General features: G+C 42.0%; 1 protein-coding gene across 4 annotated transcripts in view; it reads right to left on the bottom strand.

Moving 5' to 3' along the window:
• Positions 1-5,304: 5,304 nt before the first annotated feature.
• The window catches only part of PAPD4 (poly(A) RNA polymerase D4, non-canonical), a 117,314-nt gene continuing 103,250 nt past the window's right edge, over positions 5,305-19,368 (bottom strand). For all 4 annotated transcript variants that reach the window (XM_019517741.1, XM_019517740.1, XM_019517743.1 and 1 more), the window contains 3 exons: positions 14,177-14,268; positions 9,208-9,287; positions 5,305-6,426 (listed from right to left, as the gene is read on the bottom strand). In XM_019517741.1, the coding sequence (XP_019373286.1) occupies positions 6,352-6,426; positions 9,208-9,287; positions 14,177-14,268 (247 nt within the window). In that variant the 3' untranslated portion in view covers positions 5,305-6,351. The remainder of the gene's footprint in view (positions 6,427-9,207; positions 9,288-14,176; positions 14,269-19,368) is intronic.

Raw genomic sequence — 19,368 nt, 5'->3', positions numbered from 1 at the left:
GGGGGGGGGGGGGGGGGGCAGGCAGGAGCACTGGCTGTGGAGTGAGAGCGCCGGATGAAGCATCATGGCCACTTCTGGGAGTGCTGTGGCTGCTTCCCAGTTGGCAAGACTGGCTGCAGGTGGCACCCCCTCCCCAGTTGCTGATTGGTTCCTGGGGTAGGGGTGGCATGTGCACCCCCTAACTAAGGTGGCACCAGTCGCCCATGATTTCATGAAGGCATTCCAGAAAGGTATCACTGCTCCCGAGTAAAGGAAATGAAATCTAAATAGTAAGGAATCTTATTTGGAGGAAGTTGGGGAGGAAGCAGGGAATAAATCTGAAGAACAAATAAATATATAACCAGTGATAGTGGTCTCCTTCTGCACAGATGCCAAATCACCTAAAGATTTAGCTTACAGCCCCTTTGTAAGCACCTGTCTAGAACAGGAGGAGTAATTCAACCTCTGAGTTCACCTTCCATATAGCTCAGAAAAGTTACACAATCCAAATATATTTTCTGGAAGAGCTTCTATCATATGTGGTGGAGTTCCTAAAGAATCAGAGCATCACCCTGTTCATAGCTGTTCTTCCAACATACTGGCATTTGCATGGGAAATGGTCTTGACCAGGGGTGGGCAATTATTTCAGGCGGAGGGCTGCTTACCCAGTTTTGGCAGACTGTGGAGGGCCACATGCATAGCCCTGCCCCTTGACTGATGCCCCACCCCCTGCTCACTATCTTGGGACCAGTGTCCCAATGTCTTGGGACCAACGTCCCAGGGCCAGCACTGGTGGGGCCCAAAGCGGGGCGTAGGCTGGCAGAGGTCTGTGGAGCCGGGCTGGGCTGCACCAGCAGGTAGAGGGGGGAGCTGGCTCAGCTCCATAGAGCCCCTACCAGCTGGGACCCTTTACCCCTGCCGCCCTGCTCTGGGCCCCGCTGGTGCTGGCCCTGGGGCACTGGTGCAGGCCCCATGCTCCCTCTAACTCCCCACCCACTTACACCCAGTGCCTCCCAGCCCCATGGTACAGGCAGGGGGCACAGGTAGAGGGCAGCACACAGCCCTGACCCCATTTGTCAGCAGGGAAAAGCAACCCCTAGCCCACCCCATGGTCGGTGCTCCCTTCTACAGCCGCTCGCAGCCCATGCGGGGATGTCTGGAGCAGGCACAGGGAGCCCCATGTGGGCTGCAAGCGGCTGCAGCACCGGGCACCAGCCACACAGCGAGCTAGTGGGCGCTCTTCCCTGCGCTCAACACCAGCTTGTAACCCAGCCCCGCTGCCAGCTTGGCAGTGGGGCCGGGTTACAAGGTGATGCTGAGTGCAGGGGGGAAGGGGAAGCAGCCCCTTGCCCACCCCATGCCTTTGCCCCATGCTGCAGCCACTTGCAGCCAGCCTGGGGCTACCTGTGCCTGCTCCAGACATGCCTGCGTGGCCTGCAAGCAGCTGTAGGAGGGAGCGCCAGCCATGGGGGGGCAAGGGGCCTCTTTTCTCCATACAGGGAAGGAGCTCAGGGAAAAGCTGAGTGTGGGGGGGGAAAAGCAGCCCCTCCCCCACCCTGTGGCTGGTGCTCCCTGCTGCAGCTGTTCGCAGCCCACACAAGGCTGTCCAGAGCAGGCACAGGCAGCCCCACGTGGGCTGCGAGCAGCAGCAGCAGCACCACAGGGTGCCGCTTCCCCCCCCCCAATGCTCCTTCCCTGCCCAGGGTCCCCCCCCTTCTTCTCCCCCTTCCCCGCACTTACCTGCGGTTCCAGCACAGCTCAGCCACGTGCTCCCAGGCCAGAAGCCCCAGGAGGGGCTTCCAGCTGGGGGAGCAGGGCCGGGCAGGTCCCACTGTTGTTGGAGCCCGCTGGGCTTCCCCTGGGTCCTACTGACCTTGGTTCCTGTCATTTTTGACAGGGACCAAGGGCAGAGAAATATTAATTTTCTACATTTTTTAGGGGCCCCATGGGCCAGACAGAATGGCCTCTGGGGCTGCATCTGGCCCACGGGTTGTATTTTGCCTGCTCCTGTTCTTGACTCTTGTCTGGCCAAGTGCACTGGGGAGCCCCCCAGTGCTTTTGTGGGACACTGCATCTGCCCAGGCATTGCAGCATTCAGAGCCCCTACTACCTCAAGGTATGTAGAAAAAACATTTAAAAGCTGTATCTACGTCTGAATTACTGAACCTGTCCGAATCGATTTGGAGAGGTCTGAATTGATTCAGAGAGGTTAAAGGGTCCTCTTATTCAATTTGTATTTGGAGATTCAGCCAACGAATCAGGCCGAATCGAATTAGGGACCAAAGCTTCACACAGCCCTAGTTACAGGTGGACCAGATTTCCAAGAGATTTGTGACTCTTCAATGCTTTTTAAAAACAGCTCAGTATATACTTTGTATATAGTAAAAGGATTGCAGAGTTAGTGGGACCTTTGAACTTCATAAAGCAAGCTACAAGACTATTAACACAGGAAATTATGCATTCCACATACAAAGGAAGAAGGAGAGCAGCAGTTTTGGATACAAAGCAAAGATTTCAGCCATGGGAAATACTAATGAGAACATTCTTTAGGTACTGCTATTTCTTGCTCTATATGATCTTAGGAATACATACTCCAAAAGATAAAATTAGTTTAATACAGGTTTCCCTCGCTTTATGCTGTGCATGTGTTCCTGGAAAACGGTGCATATGCATAACTTGAATTCACATAAAGCTAACCACTTTACAATGTAACAGATAGGTATACATTCCAAGACCTAGACTGTACTGACCCCCAGACCCATTTCTACTACTTTTACAAGACAGTTTTGGTACTTACCAAGAGCAGGCAGTACACACAAGCACAGGGTGGTGGTAATAATGGGGATGGCAACTACAGAAACATGTGTTGCAGACAATGAGCAAGGGGCACAGATCCACACAGGAGACTATATTTTGGTGCATCACTCCCACAATGCACTGCACAAAGCAAAAGACTGCAGGCTTCCACCACACTGATCACATCTGAGTAAAACAACACCTATAACCTCACCTATAACAAATTTTTGGTATAAAATGGGTCATCGCATAAGCGTGAATTTGCACATACAAAGCCCACAAAGTGAGGGAAACCTGTACACCTACACATACACACATGCGTGCGCGCGTGCATTTTGTGCCTTTGTTATGCTATTCATTTAAAAGCATCTCAGAGGCCATCTTGTACATGTATGTCCTATCCTGGACTTTGTTTCCAAAGCTCTGTACTCCATAAGTGCCTATGTATATGCTTGGTATGTGGGGGGGGTGTTTTAATTGGAGACATTCCTGGAGAGCTGATCTTATTAAAACGCCACATCACCACACATATTAAGCCCCTGCACATTTAAAAATGGCCATGGAAAGCTTTAACTAAAGCTCCTTCAATGAGCTTCAGTGGCCATTTTTAAACCTGAAGGGGCTTATACATGTGATGCTGCAGCAATGCTAGAGCATTCTAATTAGAACACATCACACTGAAGCACATGTACAGGCACCCTCTAGGCATAAGCATAGCTATTGACTTAAAAAAAAAAAAAAGCAAAGCCTACAAACATTTCTAGAGCCAGAGTATCTTTGAAAAAGATATTCTCTTGTATATAAAATTCTCGTGTTTTATGTTAAAAAAAACCCCCTCTATTTACCATATTTACTCAAATCTAAATCAACCCTGAATTTAAGATGACCCCCCAGTAATTAGATTCTATATATGGAAAAATTATAGATTTGTTATAATTTTCCAGTTATAGAATCTAGAGGTGCACCAATACATAGGTCTGATATTGGATCAGCGCTAATATAAAGAAAAATGTCTGCATCAGAAATTGGCCACATCAGGCCAATAATTTGGCTGATAAATGGCCAGTGCATGCATGCAACTGCAGCGCAGCACAGACGTTGGAGAGCACAGCCCAGCAGCATGGAGAGCTGCATGCAGCTGATAAGTGATGTGCTGGAAGGGGAGGAAGGATGGGGAAGGAACGTGGGGGAGGCAGACCAAGGCCCCTGCAGTGAGGGAGGCGTGGGGCTGGGGCAGGGTAGGTGTGGGACAGTCGCGGCTCGTCTGGGGGGCAGCTCCCACCACTGTGTGCTTGTCCGGGAGCTGCCGGTCTGGTGGCTGGTCCAGTGCTCACCAGCTCATCTGCCAGCTCCTGCCACTCATCTGGGAGGGCAGGCTGTGGTTGGGGCTGTGCCAAGCTCTTCCTGGCCGGGTGGTGGTGCTGGGAGTGGGGCTATGGGGGGAGGGAGCCTGGAAGAGCTCAGTGTAGCCCCAGCCCCAGCCCACCCTGTGCAGATCCAGGGGCACATACCCCCCATGCCCTCCTGGATGACTGGTGGGAGCCAGTGGATGAGCTACTGAGCCCAAGACGAGCCACCAGACAAGCAGAGCACAGCAGCGGGAGCCACCCCCCTTTCCCTGCACCCCCTGGATGAGCTGTGGCTCTGTCCCATTACCATCCTGGCTGGGCAGTTCTTGCCCCAGCCCACCTCCCTCACTGTGGGGGCCTTGATCTGTTGCCCCCCCCACCCTTCCACCACACCACTTACCAACTGCACGCAGCTTCCCAAGCTGCCAGGCTGGTATCAGCTGATATGCATCCCTAAAAATTGGCTGTCGGTATTGGCCCCCAAAATCTCTGGTGGTGCATGCCTAATAGAATCTAATTATTGGAGGACTGTCTATAATTTGTTCCCTCCCACCCCCTTTCCTACTACCGTTACAGCAGGGAAAGCAGTGCCTGGGGAAGTCAAGTGGCCATTTTGGCCCCCCATCTCCAACTTCTTCCTTTTGCAGCCCTCCTGCCAACTCCATCACTGGCACCATCCCACCCCCAACTCCCCAAAGCCTCTGCCCCTCCCCACTGCAAGCCGAAATCTCTGCCCCTTCTCCCACTTCTTCCCTAATGTCTGCCTCTCTTCCCCCACCTCCCACCTTACCATCAGATGCTGCTTGGGTTCTGTTACTTCCCAGAGTACAGCCCCTGCTGGCTATGCAACAGTGTTGGCATTGCTGACCGGCAAGCCAGGGAATGGAGTTTTCATGTACTCCATGTCCAGGACAGAATCCAACATGAGCTTGAGCTGAACTGCACCTGATTGGGGGCGGGGGGGCATGAGTCAGAGCTGCAGCATCTACCTGCCACTTTGTATATGAATCTAATATGAGGGGCTTCCCTCCCTAGGGTGGGGAGGAAACTCATCATAGAATCAAGTAAATACAGTATGATTTCAGTATGTTTAAACAGTGGATTTTCTCCTGTAGACAATTATAGAAAACAAGACATTTAAAATATGTTCTATGAAATAACATACAACAGGGAAAAGAGCTCAATTTTCCATACATAAACTTTATTCCACCGGACACCATACAAAATATTAAACTTAAAAAAATGAAAATATATGAATTTGACATCAATGATAAGTAACAATTTTAACATGTGATCTCATCTGCAATAACAAACACATGAGAGGCACAAACTGTGCTACAGCAGTTCTAAAAGAAGTTTCACATGTTTTTTGGAAAAGTTAAAATTTTCAAGATTACTTTTTAAATTTTAAATTTACAGCAGCTGACCAATTTACAAATATTTACACAAAGTCAAAACAAAAACTTGGCTTATTTTAGCAGCTTTATAGCAGCTATCACTACTACTTTGCATATGGAAACAAAAACACAAAAAGGTATCTGACCTACTCTGTGTGACTATTAAGCGCTTAACATGGATTGTTTTGCCACTGATTATTTCAACTGTTTTGTAGTAGCCCTGCTGCTTAAAAATTCCAGTTTAAATTACAGTTCTTGTCATCAAGAACACTATAACAACTAGTGTCTAGTTTTACTGTGATTAATTCACTGTTGTTTCATATAACAGGGAAATAAAAACTGGAAAGTGCCAAGTAGAGCGAAAGTGCATACTGCATTAAGCAGTTAAGCATGGGCTGCTTATCCTCCAAGTAATGTGTATTGTGTGCAATGCCTTAAAGATAGTTGGACTCATACACTTGTTAGCTTTTTATTTCTTTATTTTATGTGACTGAATTAACCAATACACAGCTGATGGTAACAAAAGATCAATATACTCCATTTCATTCCTTAGATTTCTGTGGTCTGAAATTTGGGTTGTAATGGTCTCTTCCTCTTATACAAGTCACTGATGTAGGCATTTTCAGAAAAAAATGCATCTTTGAATGAAAGGTTGTATTAACAAATGTCATAATAAAATATGCAATCTTTCTTACAAACATTTCCTTAACAAAAACTTGAAAGAGAAAAACACTTCATAAAAAACCATGGGGTAACTGCATCTTGAGTTGTAATATTGTTCTTTGTATTTCAGCAGAATCCAATAAGGAGACAATGAAAGAAGTAGCCAGTTATCTTTTCTGTATAGTTGCTCTTAAAGGTAATACACAGTTCAAGTCTTTCTTGTCTCGTAACCTTTGCCACGACTGGGAAAGAAATACAAATCATATCATTTTAAGAATTAAATAATTCCTCTTCTATAATCAACACCTCTTTAACATTAAAAAGGCATAAATACCATAGATTCACAGAAATGTTTTTAAACATTTAGTTTTCCTATTACCACCAGTTAATTATTTCTTTAAAAAAATTCCTTCAGTGAGAGGAATAGACAGTGAGATTGCATGGAGTGCTTGGCCAGGCACAAAGATAAGCTGTGAAGAACAGGCTATTAGAACGCTTTAAACATTTACATTAATTTGTCAGTCAGAATATCATTAAGGGTTCTTCACATGTATGATTTGGAAGACATAGGTTGAACATTTGAGGAATAATCCTCTGATATTTCCAAAACAGAGGCAAGTGTCCTTACAATGGGCAATTCTGATCTTGTTTTTATACCTTCCTTGCATTCCAGGAAAAGAATGTCAGATGGCATCTTTCAGGCCCGCAGAGATGCAACTCTCTGTGCCTATGCAACGTCAGTTAAAAATTAAGAGCCTTGTGAGGTAAACTTTGAACATGAATAATTGACTTTCCAATGGAATTATGGACCTGGGTCCATTCAGCAACACTACACATCCCAGTTTTATAGGACATTCATAAATATATGCAGCTTTATGAACAAAGGGTTGTGTTTCCTTCTTTTACCTATGCAATATATTAAGCACTTATTAAGCATATATTAACCATTATAGATTAAGCAATATTAAACATACATTAAGCAATATATTAAGCATTTTACTTTGGAACGGAGTATTTTATGACACCAAACACTTTAGGCGTAGGCTTCACAGCAGTTAACAATTTTACATAATGATTTAAAAATAAAAGTGACCCTCCTTTCCCTGGTGTTCATATTCCAGTAACGTTACAAATATTCTCATAACAGAACAAGCTTCCAGGATGTTTGCATCAAAAGCCCAGATCATGACAGCTGTTTCACTAACCTACTTACCTCCATTCAGAACTCCAAGTATAGAGAGAGGTGGATATTTACTAGGGCTGTGTGACGCTTCAGTCGCTGATTCGATTCGGCCTGATTCAGTGGCCGAATCTCCGAATCTTAATCAAAGCAGGAGACCCTTTAATCTCTCTGAATCGAATCAGAACGCTCCAAATCGATTTTGAGAGATTCAGAAAGATGCGACTATTCAGACAGACACAGCTTTAAATGTTTTTTCTACATACCTCAAGGTAGCAGGCGGCTCATGACTGCTGCGAAGGTGGCACAGATGGAGTGTCCCACAGGAGCACAGGGAGGTCCCCAGTGCGCTCAGCAGAAGACGCAGAAGTGGACCAGAAGTATTTTCGGTCGACCACCAAGCACACGGGGGGGGGTGGCGCTGCACTCCTGTGGGATGCTCCATCCACCCCACCATCACTGTGTTCATGAACCATACCTGGTACCATGAGGTACGTAGAAAAAACATTTAAAGTGGTGTCTATGGCCGAACCACTGATTCTCCGAATCAGCATCGGGGACAGTGATCTGAATTGAATACAGCCCATTTCACATACCCATAATATTTACAGTGTGCCCAACATTGCTTAAAGTGTAGATTAAAAATCACAGGGAAGTTGTAAAAAAGGAGTGCATAACATGCATGTGTTACCCAAACAAATTTCTGTTCCATTTTTAGGGTAGAAAGTATACTAGGTACTTATTCTCCCATTACCTGTTTGAAAGGTAAAGTTTTAAGTAGAAAATTATTTTTACCACAATTCTGGTGCTTTATATGAAGACCCTCAACTTTGTTTTAATTATTTCTTCCTCATTTGTTTGTTTTTGCATTAGTAATATCTAATCTTTTCTTCCTCCTCTTTGAAGAAACTTGGCAGAATCTTTAGATAACATGAACATTGATGTCACAATAAGGCCTTAAGTGCAAGCTCCAAATGACAGCAGGGAGAAGCTAACTGGTTGCATGTGAGATCAGTCCTAGGCACACATACTGCTGGGCATAACTGCTAGGAATTGTGTTGGTGAACTCAGAACCTGAGCAGTGATACAAGTACTTGATTCCAAACAGATCTTGCACCCAGGACAAGGTCTAAAACAAGAAAATAAAGCGTAGGGGATACGAGGCTTAATTTATTTGGAGGATCAAACCCTTTAATCAAGGTCCAACTTAGCTTCCCTGGAGGATAGGAGACTCTGAGCATTTATCATCAATTGGACCAGAGAAGGCTGCAGCTCAGTCATATTTTGTTTCCAATGTTCATGTTCTATGATTCTGCCAGTGATTTTTCACAAAAAGAGTACCCAATATTTGAAATGAAAAACATCAATAAAAAAAAACTTTAAACACAAAATACAAGCCATGTTTACATCATAAAAAGAACAGTACAAGACACAAAGCATTTTCATTTTTTATCAAATTCCCTGTCACGTTCCTACATCAAGAACCAGTGAATTCAGATAAATTTGCAAAGTAGTCAGCCTTTTTCCAAACAATAACCGGGAATTTTGGCTGAGATTGCAAAGCTGTGCAATGGATTTAGTGCCCTGTTCCAATTAATAATTAGAACTTCAAGACTGAAATCTGCATCTAAAATGAAATTCTCTTTAGTTCTGTCACTTATGTACACACTCATGAGACAGCATCTCTCTCCTATATGCAAGATGAATTCCTGTAAAACAGATAAGCAAGCATAACTTAGCCACCACTGTACTAGATAGATCCAGTAACCCTCTCTTCTCATTTTTTATTTTAATATCTTTGTAAAAAATAAAATGTCTGTAATTATTGATTTGACATTTTTACCTTTAGAAATTCATCTTTGATAATGTCAAACTTCTGCTTTTCATGCACAGCCCGAGCTGTGTTTGTTCCATCAAAAGGCTCTGCAAGGTTAAATGCAAACGTTAGAATTGATAAAGCCTCTAGCCAGTACTGCATCTTCATCTGTAAGAAGCAGAGGGTGAGTCAACATATTGTCACTTTCTCTGAAGGCTTTTAGCAGCTGGCAGCATTTTCCTTCTCTGACATCTGTGTAGGCAACTTTCATATGATAAAAACATGTTAAACTTTCTTCTGTAGCTGGTAGAGAGAATTAGTATTATTCCTTTCTGTGAACAATTTACTGGCTGTGATTAATACTGTACTTTATTTTTGCATTGGTATTTACTTTTAAGTATTACTATTTAGTACTCCAAGTATGTGAAGTCCCATCAAAAACAGCATCATTACACATAAAACACAAGAATATATTTTAACACAGAAATTACTGCATGTAGACCTCAGAAAAGTATACTGATATCAGATACATTATAAACCACTGACATTATGCAATAAACTTTGAAACACAATTACACAAAAGAAGAGAGTAGCAAAATATGGGATTTTGTTACAATGACTATGAGATCAAATTTTAAAATATATTTTTTAAATTAAAAAGTTTTTTTTTATTCTTACAAGCAATCTTTTTACTACTGACAAAGTATGATTTTTTTATTGCCATTTTTCTACTGGATTAAAATTCAACATAGCTTCAACATTTTGTTGTTGTTGGCATAATCAGTAACTTCAGTAGCATTTCCAAATAGGGGATTCAGAAACACCTGCACTCCTTTTGTTGGTAAGGGGCCACTTCAACAAAGCAAAGATACTGTGGCAGTATTCAGCTTATGCTGTCTTTTTTTCCCCAGACTCACTGCAAAACATGTTTTAGAATCCAGTTCTTTTGCATGTTAGAAGAGGTCTACATGAGTACATTAAGGTATTTTCCATACATGTGAGACATATGACAACCCAAGACTGGAAACCCTGAAGCCAAAATGTACTCTTAAATAGGTTATGCTACTTGTTTCCTTTTTAATGGTTTATGAATCCCTTTTATTTTAGAAGATGTGGCCAGAGCAAAGAGTGTTAGAAATACACAGTAAATGCACAAAATAAAAAAAAAGCCTATGAAAAACCCACACATGAATTCAGTATAACACTAGCACACTTCTCATATGCATTTTAACTGAAAAGAAAACCACTGGTAAAAATATATTTTTAATTTAGAGCCCAGTCCTACAATACAAATGCAAGCAAATGTTTTATTCAAATCAAGGAGAATTTGCCAATATAGAGATTACAGGACTCTCACTTCAAAGGAATAAAAATATCCAAACTACAAATTTAAATAAACTTAATACACAATGGATCAGGACAATGGCCCTTATAGCTCTTTGTATGGCATCCTACATCCTTCAAGAACATTTTTCTAAAAACATCTTAAAGATATTTAAGTAGGTGTTTGCTGACATACTTGCCAGCACAACATGCCGTTATTTACACTGAATCACAATGCTGGCCATGTGGGGTGCTGACAGGTGTGGAAACAAAACAAAAAACAAAACAGCGCTTTACCAGAAGAGCCACAGCATCATTTTTACCTAGCTCCCCAGCATTTGTATAGCTTGAATGCTTCAGCAGGGCTTTTTGTCACTTTTTTCCAACAGGCAATTCAATCAGCGATTAGATAAACATGCTGAAAAAACCGTGCTGAAGCACGTGAGCTAGACAAGACGCTGGGTGAGCTGGGTCAAACTGATGTGATGACACTTCTGGGCATGTGCCTCAAATTTGCCCAGAAAAATCATCCTACCCCAATACAAAAATCGACTCATTTCTTCCCTATACTGTTTGTTGTCATTTACTATTAGATGATATAATGAAACTGATCACCTGTCCAAAAAAAAACAAAAAACAAAAAAAACCCCCTTACCCCTAGAGAGAGTGGGCCAAGAGAATTTTGTAAGATTACTTTTGCAATATTTTAACTGACATACTTTAGGGTTAAGTGTCACTTAATGCTTTCTAAAAGAAAACTGCAGCATAAATTGTTTTATTCACTAAAATAAATCAAAAGCAGCAGCAGTAAAATGCAATCCTAACAATTTGCTGATTCAGACTAGGACTAAAGGGATCCATCTTTCCAATTAGGAAATGAGAAGCCAGAAAGTTTCAAGTTTTGTAGAGTTATTCTTAAGAGAAACATAAGCTCACAACTGGGTTAAATACTTATGGAACCAAGGCAAATTAGTAGTTTCTCCATATTGGGCACAGTGTTGAATCCTGTACAAGCTTTCCAGAACAACTCTACCAAGGACTTTCAATCCAGTTATTTCCCCTCCTGGCTCTTCTTGAACATTGAGAGCATGCTACTTTGTGATCTGCGAAAAGCTGGATTGGACTGAAACTTAAATGGTCAATCAAGAGGCTGGTCTCCTGAGCTGGAAAACAGGATGAGCATGAATTAGTACTAATAATTTCCTATATAAATTTTGCAAGGGTAATTTTCCTGACACCGTCCAAAGAGGGATAGAAAATGCAACTCAAAGCTGTGCTATATCAGGGCTCAGCAGTGTCCTTGAAATGAGCATATTTAAAATGACCATTTCTGTAACAATCTGAAGGTCTTAAAGGTTAACAGGGAAAAACAGTCCAATTATTTAAAGGTGCTAGATGTCTTCTTGTATTATAAAAATTATGCCATTCTGACAGCTGCCTTCAGTTATTTGAAGTTTTAAAAAGGTGTATTGACAAAAGGGAGACATCCTATATAAGTCCTCCATTAAAGTACATTACTTAGGTTGCAAAGTCAAGCACTCTGTAAATACCAGAATTAAGGTTGCCTACGCAACCTTAATTTGATCCTCTTGTGCATCTTCTTTATGATTCAGCCATTAATTCTATGATCATATGCTATTTTCTCTACAGGATGCCGGCATAATTCAGCACACAAGAGAAAAGGATACTGAAAAAACAGCTATTCAATATTGTATCTTTCCCTCATTGTTCATGTTCTCATGCCTTATTAACTTCACACTAGTCACACCATGCTCAAAAACAGAATTGTAAAGTTTCCTATGAGCTTTTTTAAGGCATTTGTCTCTTTAGTATTCAAAGTGCTTCAAAATGTAGCATTTTTCTTCTAAGCACCCTTAAGGAAAAAGTAATCTCCCCCTTTACAGATAGAAAACAGGGTGCACCAACATTAAGATTTTAAAAATCCACGATTTTGGGGTACACAATTGAAGGCACCAGGCTACTAATTATACAAGATTTAAGCACAGCTCCCATTGTCTCCAATTGTAGCTATGAGAGTTCAGCACTTTTACAATTCAGCTCCCAGTGTCTTACTGCTGGGCAGCTAGAAAATAAGAAACATACAATTAGGATATAGATAAGCATGCTCTTTTAAAAAGAGGGAGATGCTGTTCCAGAATGCTCAGTGTTGTAACTACATTATTTTCATGAATCTTCAGCAATAAGTTAGCTAAACTGCCCTAACTTAGATGAAAACAGGTTAAAGCTGGGGCAGTTATGCTATACCTGTATTAGGACAGAATAATACAGATACAGCAGCTGTGCCAACACAGCTTCTGTAATCCCTTGATTGTGATGAAGTCGTTACCTCCGTCTACTCCCTTAATGACCAACTATAAAAAAAGATTAGTTCAAGCAACCTGCCCATCACCACACAGAACTCTGCAGCAAAGATAGAGATAAAATTTAATACTCCAGGACAGCCAGCATTCAGCGATATAACAGCAAGACTTTTTTTTCTCTTCCCAGTATTACCTACTTTATTCTCTTCCCACCCCACCTCCTAATTTCTGCAACAAATTGGGCAGGAACCATGTAGCTGTCCACAAATACAAGGTGAAAGTCATCCTTTTATATCCAATAGTTTTAAGAAGTCAGGATAAGACTAAAAACCAAAACTGTTTAGGTTAATAGTACTGTGTCAAGTGGTCTTTAAAGCTCCCAAGAAAGCCAGGAGCTGATATGACAGTATACTAAAAAAAGATTAATCTAGGATAGGAAAAAAAACAAACAAAAAACCAAGACCAAAAAACCCAACAATGATTATATAATTAAAGGATATTTTACTTGAGTAATGCTAATGGAATGACCTTTGCACCAGTTATCAGGCTCCGTTTATGGCTGCGAGTATGAGAGGCCTGAAAGGAGCAAGTTTCCTATCATGGTTGTTATTCCCATATTTCCTGAGACACAGAGATATACCATTGCAACAATGGGCCTTTACTGGTCTATGAAAAACATACTGATTAAAAAGGGAATAAAACTAATCATAAATGCCACCTGAAATATGAGACCTGGGTTCTTGCTTTGCCAATTTTTAAGTCTCTGCTCCAAAGAACCGAAGCTAGTAAAATATTTTTCTCTAGCCTCCTCCTTGGAAATCTGTACATCATTTTGGCTAAACCTTTTTAAAAGAATTAGCCAGCATGGAAAATTTCAGCCCAGTTCAGCAAAGATCTAAGCAACTGGAAAAGGGTCTTAGAATGGGAAGTGTTGAGTTCTCTTAACGCTAGGTAGTGGGTCTAGCCAGCCCTGCCTATGATGCACATATATTGCATGCAAAATTTAAAATGAGCACAGTCATGACATAAAAATGTTATATTGAGGCATGAGATAGTATATAGTGATGGTTAACTATTCAAAGGAGACAAACAAAATAAGGAGGACAAGATCCTCCAATCAATTAAAATATTTTCACTGTTGTCTCATGATAATTTGTTCCATAGGTATAAGAATAATATCTTTACCATGGGAAGACCAACTTTTCCAATGACAAATGTCAAGAGAATATTACATATATGCACATATTATACAAAACAGAGGTAAAAGATAAGCAAAACCTGCAAGTGATGGAATAAGTTAGATCAAGAGGTATATATGAAACTAAAAATCAAAGTGCAGCTTCACATTTTACCTTCTACACAAATGAATTTGTTTCTCCATTCAATACCGTCAGGTCTTGGAATTGCTTTGGCTTCACGAACTGAAATCATTTGACTGCTCCAGCTAAAGAAAAATGAAATAATTTGCAGATACTTTTAATTAAGCTTGCTTTTGATATATTGACATATGATCACATATAAAGGTGCTCAACATCTGCACATGTAATTATGACTTGGAAATGCAGAGAATAGTACTTCAGAGTGGTAATGCATTAGGATAGTTATGTATATTACTAGCTTTTAGGCACACAGTAATGGAGATCAGTATTGTCAGTTCACAATTTTGAGGAGTAAAGAGACAAGAAGGGGAGGCAACAAGAGAAAGGGAAAAATTCACAAAGAAACTGGGAAATATTTCAGAAATAAAGAACAATTCAATAGACATTATAAATTGGTGACCAAATCATTTTATTAAGAATGTAACTCCAATTAATAAGGGTACCTAGTTTCAAAAGAAAAATGCAATTTGAACCTTAATGGAGAACTGTCTCTCAAAATTCCAGTATAAGAAAACTAAGGTGACTAATACAGGGTAAGATGAACAGATGAAGGAAAAAGAAAGGAAGTTAACTCAATCATTGTAAAATTATCCTGCTTTTAAAACAAAATCTAGTAAAATTAATTTCCACTCTGAGATCATAATTAAACCTTCTGTAGAGCTTTTATAAAGTTCATCGTAAAAGTTTAGGAAATCCTTAAACTTCTGATTGTTTAAAATTGTAACCTTAACATCACATTAATACAAATGTTGGTATTTAAAGTGTGAGTCTTTTTCACTGCAAAATTCCACATCTTTTTTAATCATCAAAAATGTATCCAATTATAGAACTGCATAGTTCAACAGAAGCACAAATCAAATTTATGGCAGACATTATAGACTAGTTAGATCCCCTCATAAAGGCCCAATCTGTGGTGGCCAAAGTCCTGATGTGCAGCTCCATGATCTTAAACCCAATTTTACATGACTGGTCTCTAGCCACTCTACAGTACACTAGAAGGCAATGGTATAGATTACACAATATACTATTTCATCCCCTACTGTGCTAAGAATCAGCAGAGGTTGGATGTGTGAACAACATCTTAGCTAGGTTGTCTCTTAAGCACCAACTGTAATCACCAGATGGTTGGATCAACTGACTTTATGGACCCTTGCCATAGCCTACTAGTATGAATGAATAGTAACAAAAGAGAATATGGTATAACACTGATTCTTACATGGGCCTATAAATAATATGGACTTTAAATTTGGGGAAATTCTGTAGACTGTGAGCGAGCCTCAGCTGGTATGGATTCTGCTGAGATATTTTCCCTATTACTTTATGTAAAACTGTAGTAAAAATACATTTTTTTCCAATTAAGTCTGGAGTCAAGTCATGAATGAGACATTAAACACCACAAAAAATTCAATTTGTAAAGGTCAGACATTCAAGTTGAGAGTATATCCTTTGCTACAACAAAAAATGCAAATTTTATTATACCACAACTTGGAATTAGAATAGCTTGTTGGAAGGGCTATGGGATATAGCAACCAACACAACATTTATCTGGAATACATCAACTAACCTACATTTCTACCCATATTTAAACCTCTCCCAACTGGTCTGTTCCTATGCAATAGCAACAGTACAAATGAAAAATATTTCTACCATTCAGGTGAAGTAAAAATAGTTTCAGCTTCTATGCCCCGTGCTCTTATAGCAATGTACTTTTGTAGTTTTTTATCCAGATAGATAGATGGATTGGAGGAGGGATTCAGACACATGGATCTTAGAGATTAGAGTACCATAAGCAAGCTTCTACTATAGTTCCAGCAGGGCTGTCTAACTTAGTGGCCAAGGGGACACACCCAAAGCAGCCATACACAAGAGTGTAACCCAAGGGTCTTCTGGGGCCATCCCCTCCCTGCAGCACAGCACATGTGGGTAGCTACCCCACCACTCCACTGTTTGAGGCAGCCTACTCTCCCCCCAAGTACTACACAGCATGTGTGGGAGCCCCCTTCTACCATACATGCATATGTGGTCAGGCCCCCCCAACCACTCCACTGTGCATGCACATGGGAACTCCCCCCTCCACCCACACCCTCCCCCAGCTTACCAGCCACAGGCTTTCAGGCTGTACCAGGCTTCAGGCTCCTGTGGACTGCCCACCAAGACAGGAACAAAAAATGGAAACAAGAAAAGCCTAGAGTCCCTTGCTCCTACTACAGCCAGAGTAATAGAGCAAGCAGCAGCTGGGTGGGAGCCTGGGGCCTGCAGATTAAGCGCTTGCAGGCTGTAATGCAGCCCACAGGCTGCCAGTTGGGACAACTCTGTTCTAGAGAATACAAATGAAAAGGAAGCAGTAGTATTACAGTCCATCATTAACCTCTCACCCCAGCTTGTCTATAAGATTTAAAAAAAAAAAAAAAAAAAAAAAAAACAGGCAAAAAGAAGAGTTTTGTAAAGGGGAAGCTAAAAAAACAAGGCCAAAGAAAAAAAAAAAAAAAAAAAAAACAGGCAAAAAGAAGAGTTTTGTAAAGGGGAAGCTAAAAAAACAAGGCCAAAGAAAAAAAAAAAAAAAAAAAAAACAGGCAAAAAGAAGAGTTTTGTAAAGGGGAAGCTAAAAAAACAAGGCCAAAGAAAAAAAAAAAAAAAAAAAAAACAGGCAAAAAGAAGAGTTTTGTAAAGGGGAAGCTAAAAAAACAAGGCCAAAGAAAAAAAAAAAAAAAAAAAAAACCAGGCTAAAGGAAGAGTTATGTAATGGAGAAGCTAAACTAAGCAGGTCACAGCAAGCAACAATGAACATAAAAACTGCTATTTACTGGGTCAGACCATAGGTCCATCTTGCCCAGTATGCTGTGTCAGACAACGGATGCCAAACGAGAGAGTGAACTGGGATTCTTCCCCGTTCCTCTTTCATTTGAAGCTTTCAGCATTTAAAGTCTAGGAAGTTTCAGTTCAGAGGCTGTAACCCTGACTCCCATGCTCACTAGCTACTGATGCACCTTTCCTCCAAGAACTTGTCCAATCCCTTTTTGAATCTGGCTAAACCAGTGATGCTCAACCTTTCTGTGGACAGGCAGTGACCCAGCCCATCCATGAGCCAAACTGAACCAGTAGTCCCAATCTGGCACCCAGGGAATGTGTGATGGCCCCCCAATCCAGCCATGTTGGGGAAAGGGGCATGGGCTTGGCCTCAACTCAGCCCTGCGGGGCTGAATGTGGGTGCATGGCCCAGCCCTGATCCAGCTGTGTGGTAGGGGAACAGGGTGTGGCCCAGCCCAGATTCAACTGCACAGAGGGAAGATGACATGGCTGTACAAGGCAGGGGTGGGAGGAAGAAGGAGGCGGCAGCCCGACTCTAGGCCCTCCTTGGGGCTTGGGAATTTAGCAGTGGGGAGGGCTGGCCGTATTAACTGCCACCACTACTTGCCCCCAAATCTCCTGACCCGCGGGGAGCCCTGTGGGCCAGACATGGTGGCTCCGTGGACTGGAGATTGGGCACCCCTGGCTAAACTGTCAGCTTCTGCAACGTCTTGTGGCAAGCACTTCTACACTTTAATTACACGCTGTATAAAATAACTTACTCTAGTTAGTTCTGACCTTGCTACCTACTAGTTTCATTTTGTGGCCCCTAGTTCTTCTATTGCAAGTGACAATAAATAATAAATCCCTATTTATTTTCTCTTTACCATTTAGTATTTTTTAAACCCTTACCATATTCCCCCTCAAGCATCTCTATTCTAACTGAATAGGCCTAGCCCCTTTTGACTCTCATCATACAGAAGCACCTCCACACTACTAATCATCCTTGTTGCCCTTCTCTAGTTCTCATGTGGGAGAACTTTTTGAAGTGTGGGGACCAAAACTGGACACAGCATTCAAGGTGTGGACACACCATGGATTTATGAAGGGCCACATGAAGTTTTGTTCACAATTCCGTTATTAATAATCCCTAACATTTTGTTTGGCTTTGTGATGGCTGATGAGCACCAAGCTGATGTTTTTTGCAAACTGTCCACAATGACTCCCAGTTCTTTCCTGCAGAGCAACGGCTAATGAAGAGCCCATCATAAGTATTGTCTGGATTATTTTTGCCCAGGTACATCACTTTACACTTACCTACATTGAATTTCTGCCATGTAGTTGCCCATTCCCTCAATTGTGCCACATCCTTATGTAGTTCCTCACAGTCCACCTTGTCCGTACCACTTTGAATAAATGTCATCAATACATTTGGCCACCTTGCTACTCAACCCTTTTTCCAGATCATACAGTCACGGAGAAGTAGGGCTGGAAGGGTCCCCCAGAGGTCACTCTAGTCCAACCCTATGCCTAAGGCAGGATCATCCCTATCCAAACCATCACATACAACCATAATCTAAGGTACAACCATAATATAAGACTACCATCAAACCTGACCCAACACAGACTTACCACCCTAACCTGCCACAGAAAAAGCAGCAGAACCACAGCAGCCAATGTTCTGCTTCTAGAACATTTTGTCAACATACACTCAAGAGGTCTTGGGCAGAGGACCATTCTCCCCCTCCCCCCCGCTACAAAGGAAGGCAAAAACTCCCACAGTTCATACCAATCTGATTATGAGGTAAAATACCTTCCTAACCCCAAATATGGTAATCAGTCTGACCCTGAGTGGAGAGGCAAGACCCTCTAGCCAGGAACCTCTGGCTTTGCTCCTAGTAGGAGAATCAGCATACCCCAGTTGAAGTTCTCAGCCTTAGCTGTAGCCAACATCCAATGCCTCTGGGGAGGCTTAAACACACCCTGACATATAATCAGAAAAAAAGAGGGTGGGGGGAAGCAACCAGCAAAGCCCAGAACCATGGGAAATACCCATGATAGAAAACAGGCACAGCTAAGCCTAGATCATCCCCAAACAGTGGCTGCCCAACCTCTTCAATATTTTCAGTGATGGAGAGTCCACAACTTCCCTAGGCAGTCTATTCTACTACCTCTCTATTAGGCCTGTGCGAAGCGGTTAGCATTCACTTCAGATTCATCCCATTCAGGGGACAGTGATTCAATTCCATGATTTGAATCACTACCCCAAATCAATTCAGTCAAATCTCCCAATCAGCCAGGCCCATCCCCCTCCAGCCCAAAGTCAAGAGCTTGACCAGGAGTTCAGCCGGGAACTGGCTGAGGTCTCATGCTCCAGG

This window comes from Gavialis gangeticus, unplaced genomic scaffold (assembly GCF_001723915.1).
Source record: "Gavialis gangeticus isolate Ggan-Ray unplaced genomic scaffold, GavGan_comp1, whole genome shotgun sequence".
NCBI classification, from domain to species: Eukaryota; Metazoa; Chordata; order Crocodylia; family Gavialidae; genus Gavialis; species Gavialis gangeticus.
Note: the sequence above shows the minus strand (reverse complement) of the source record. Positions and strands in the feature narration are given on the sequence as shown.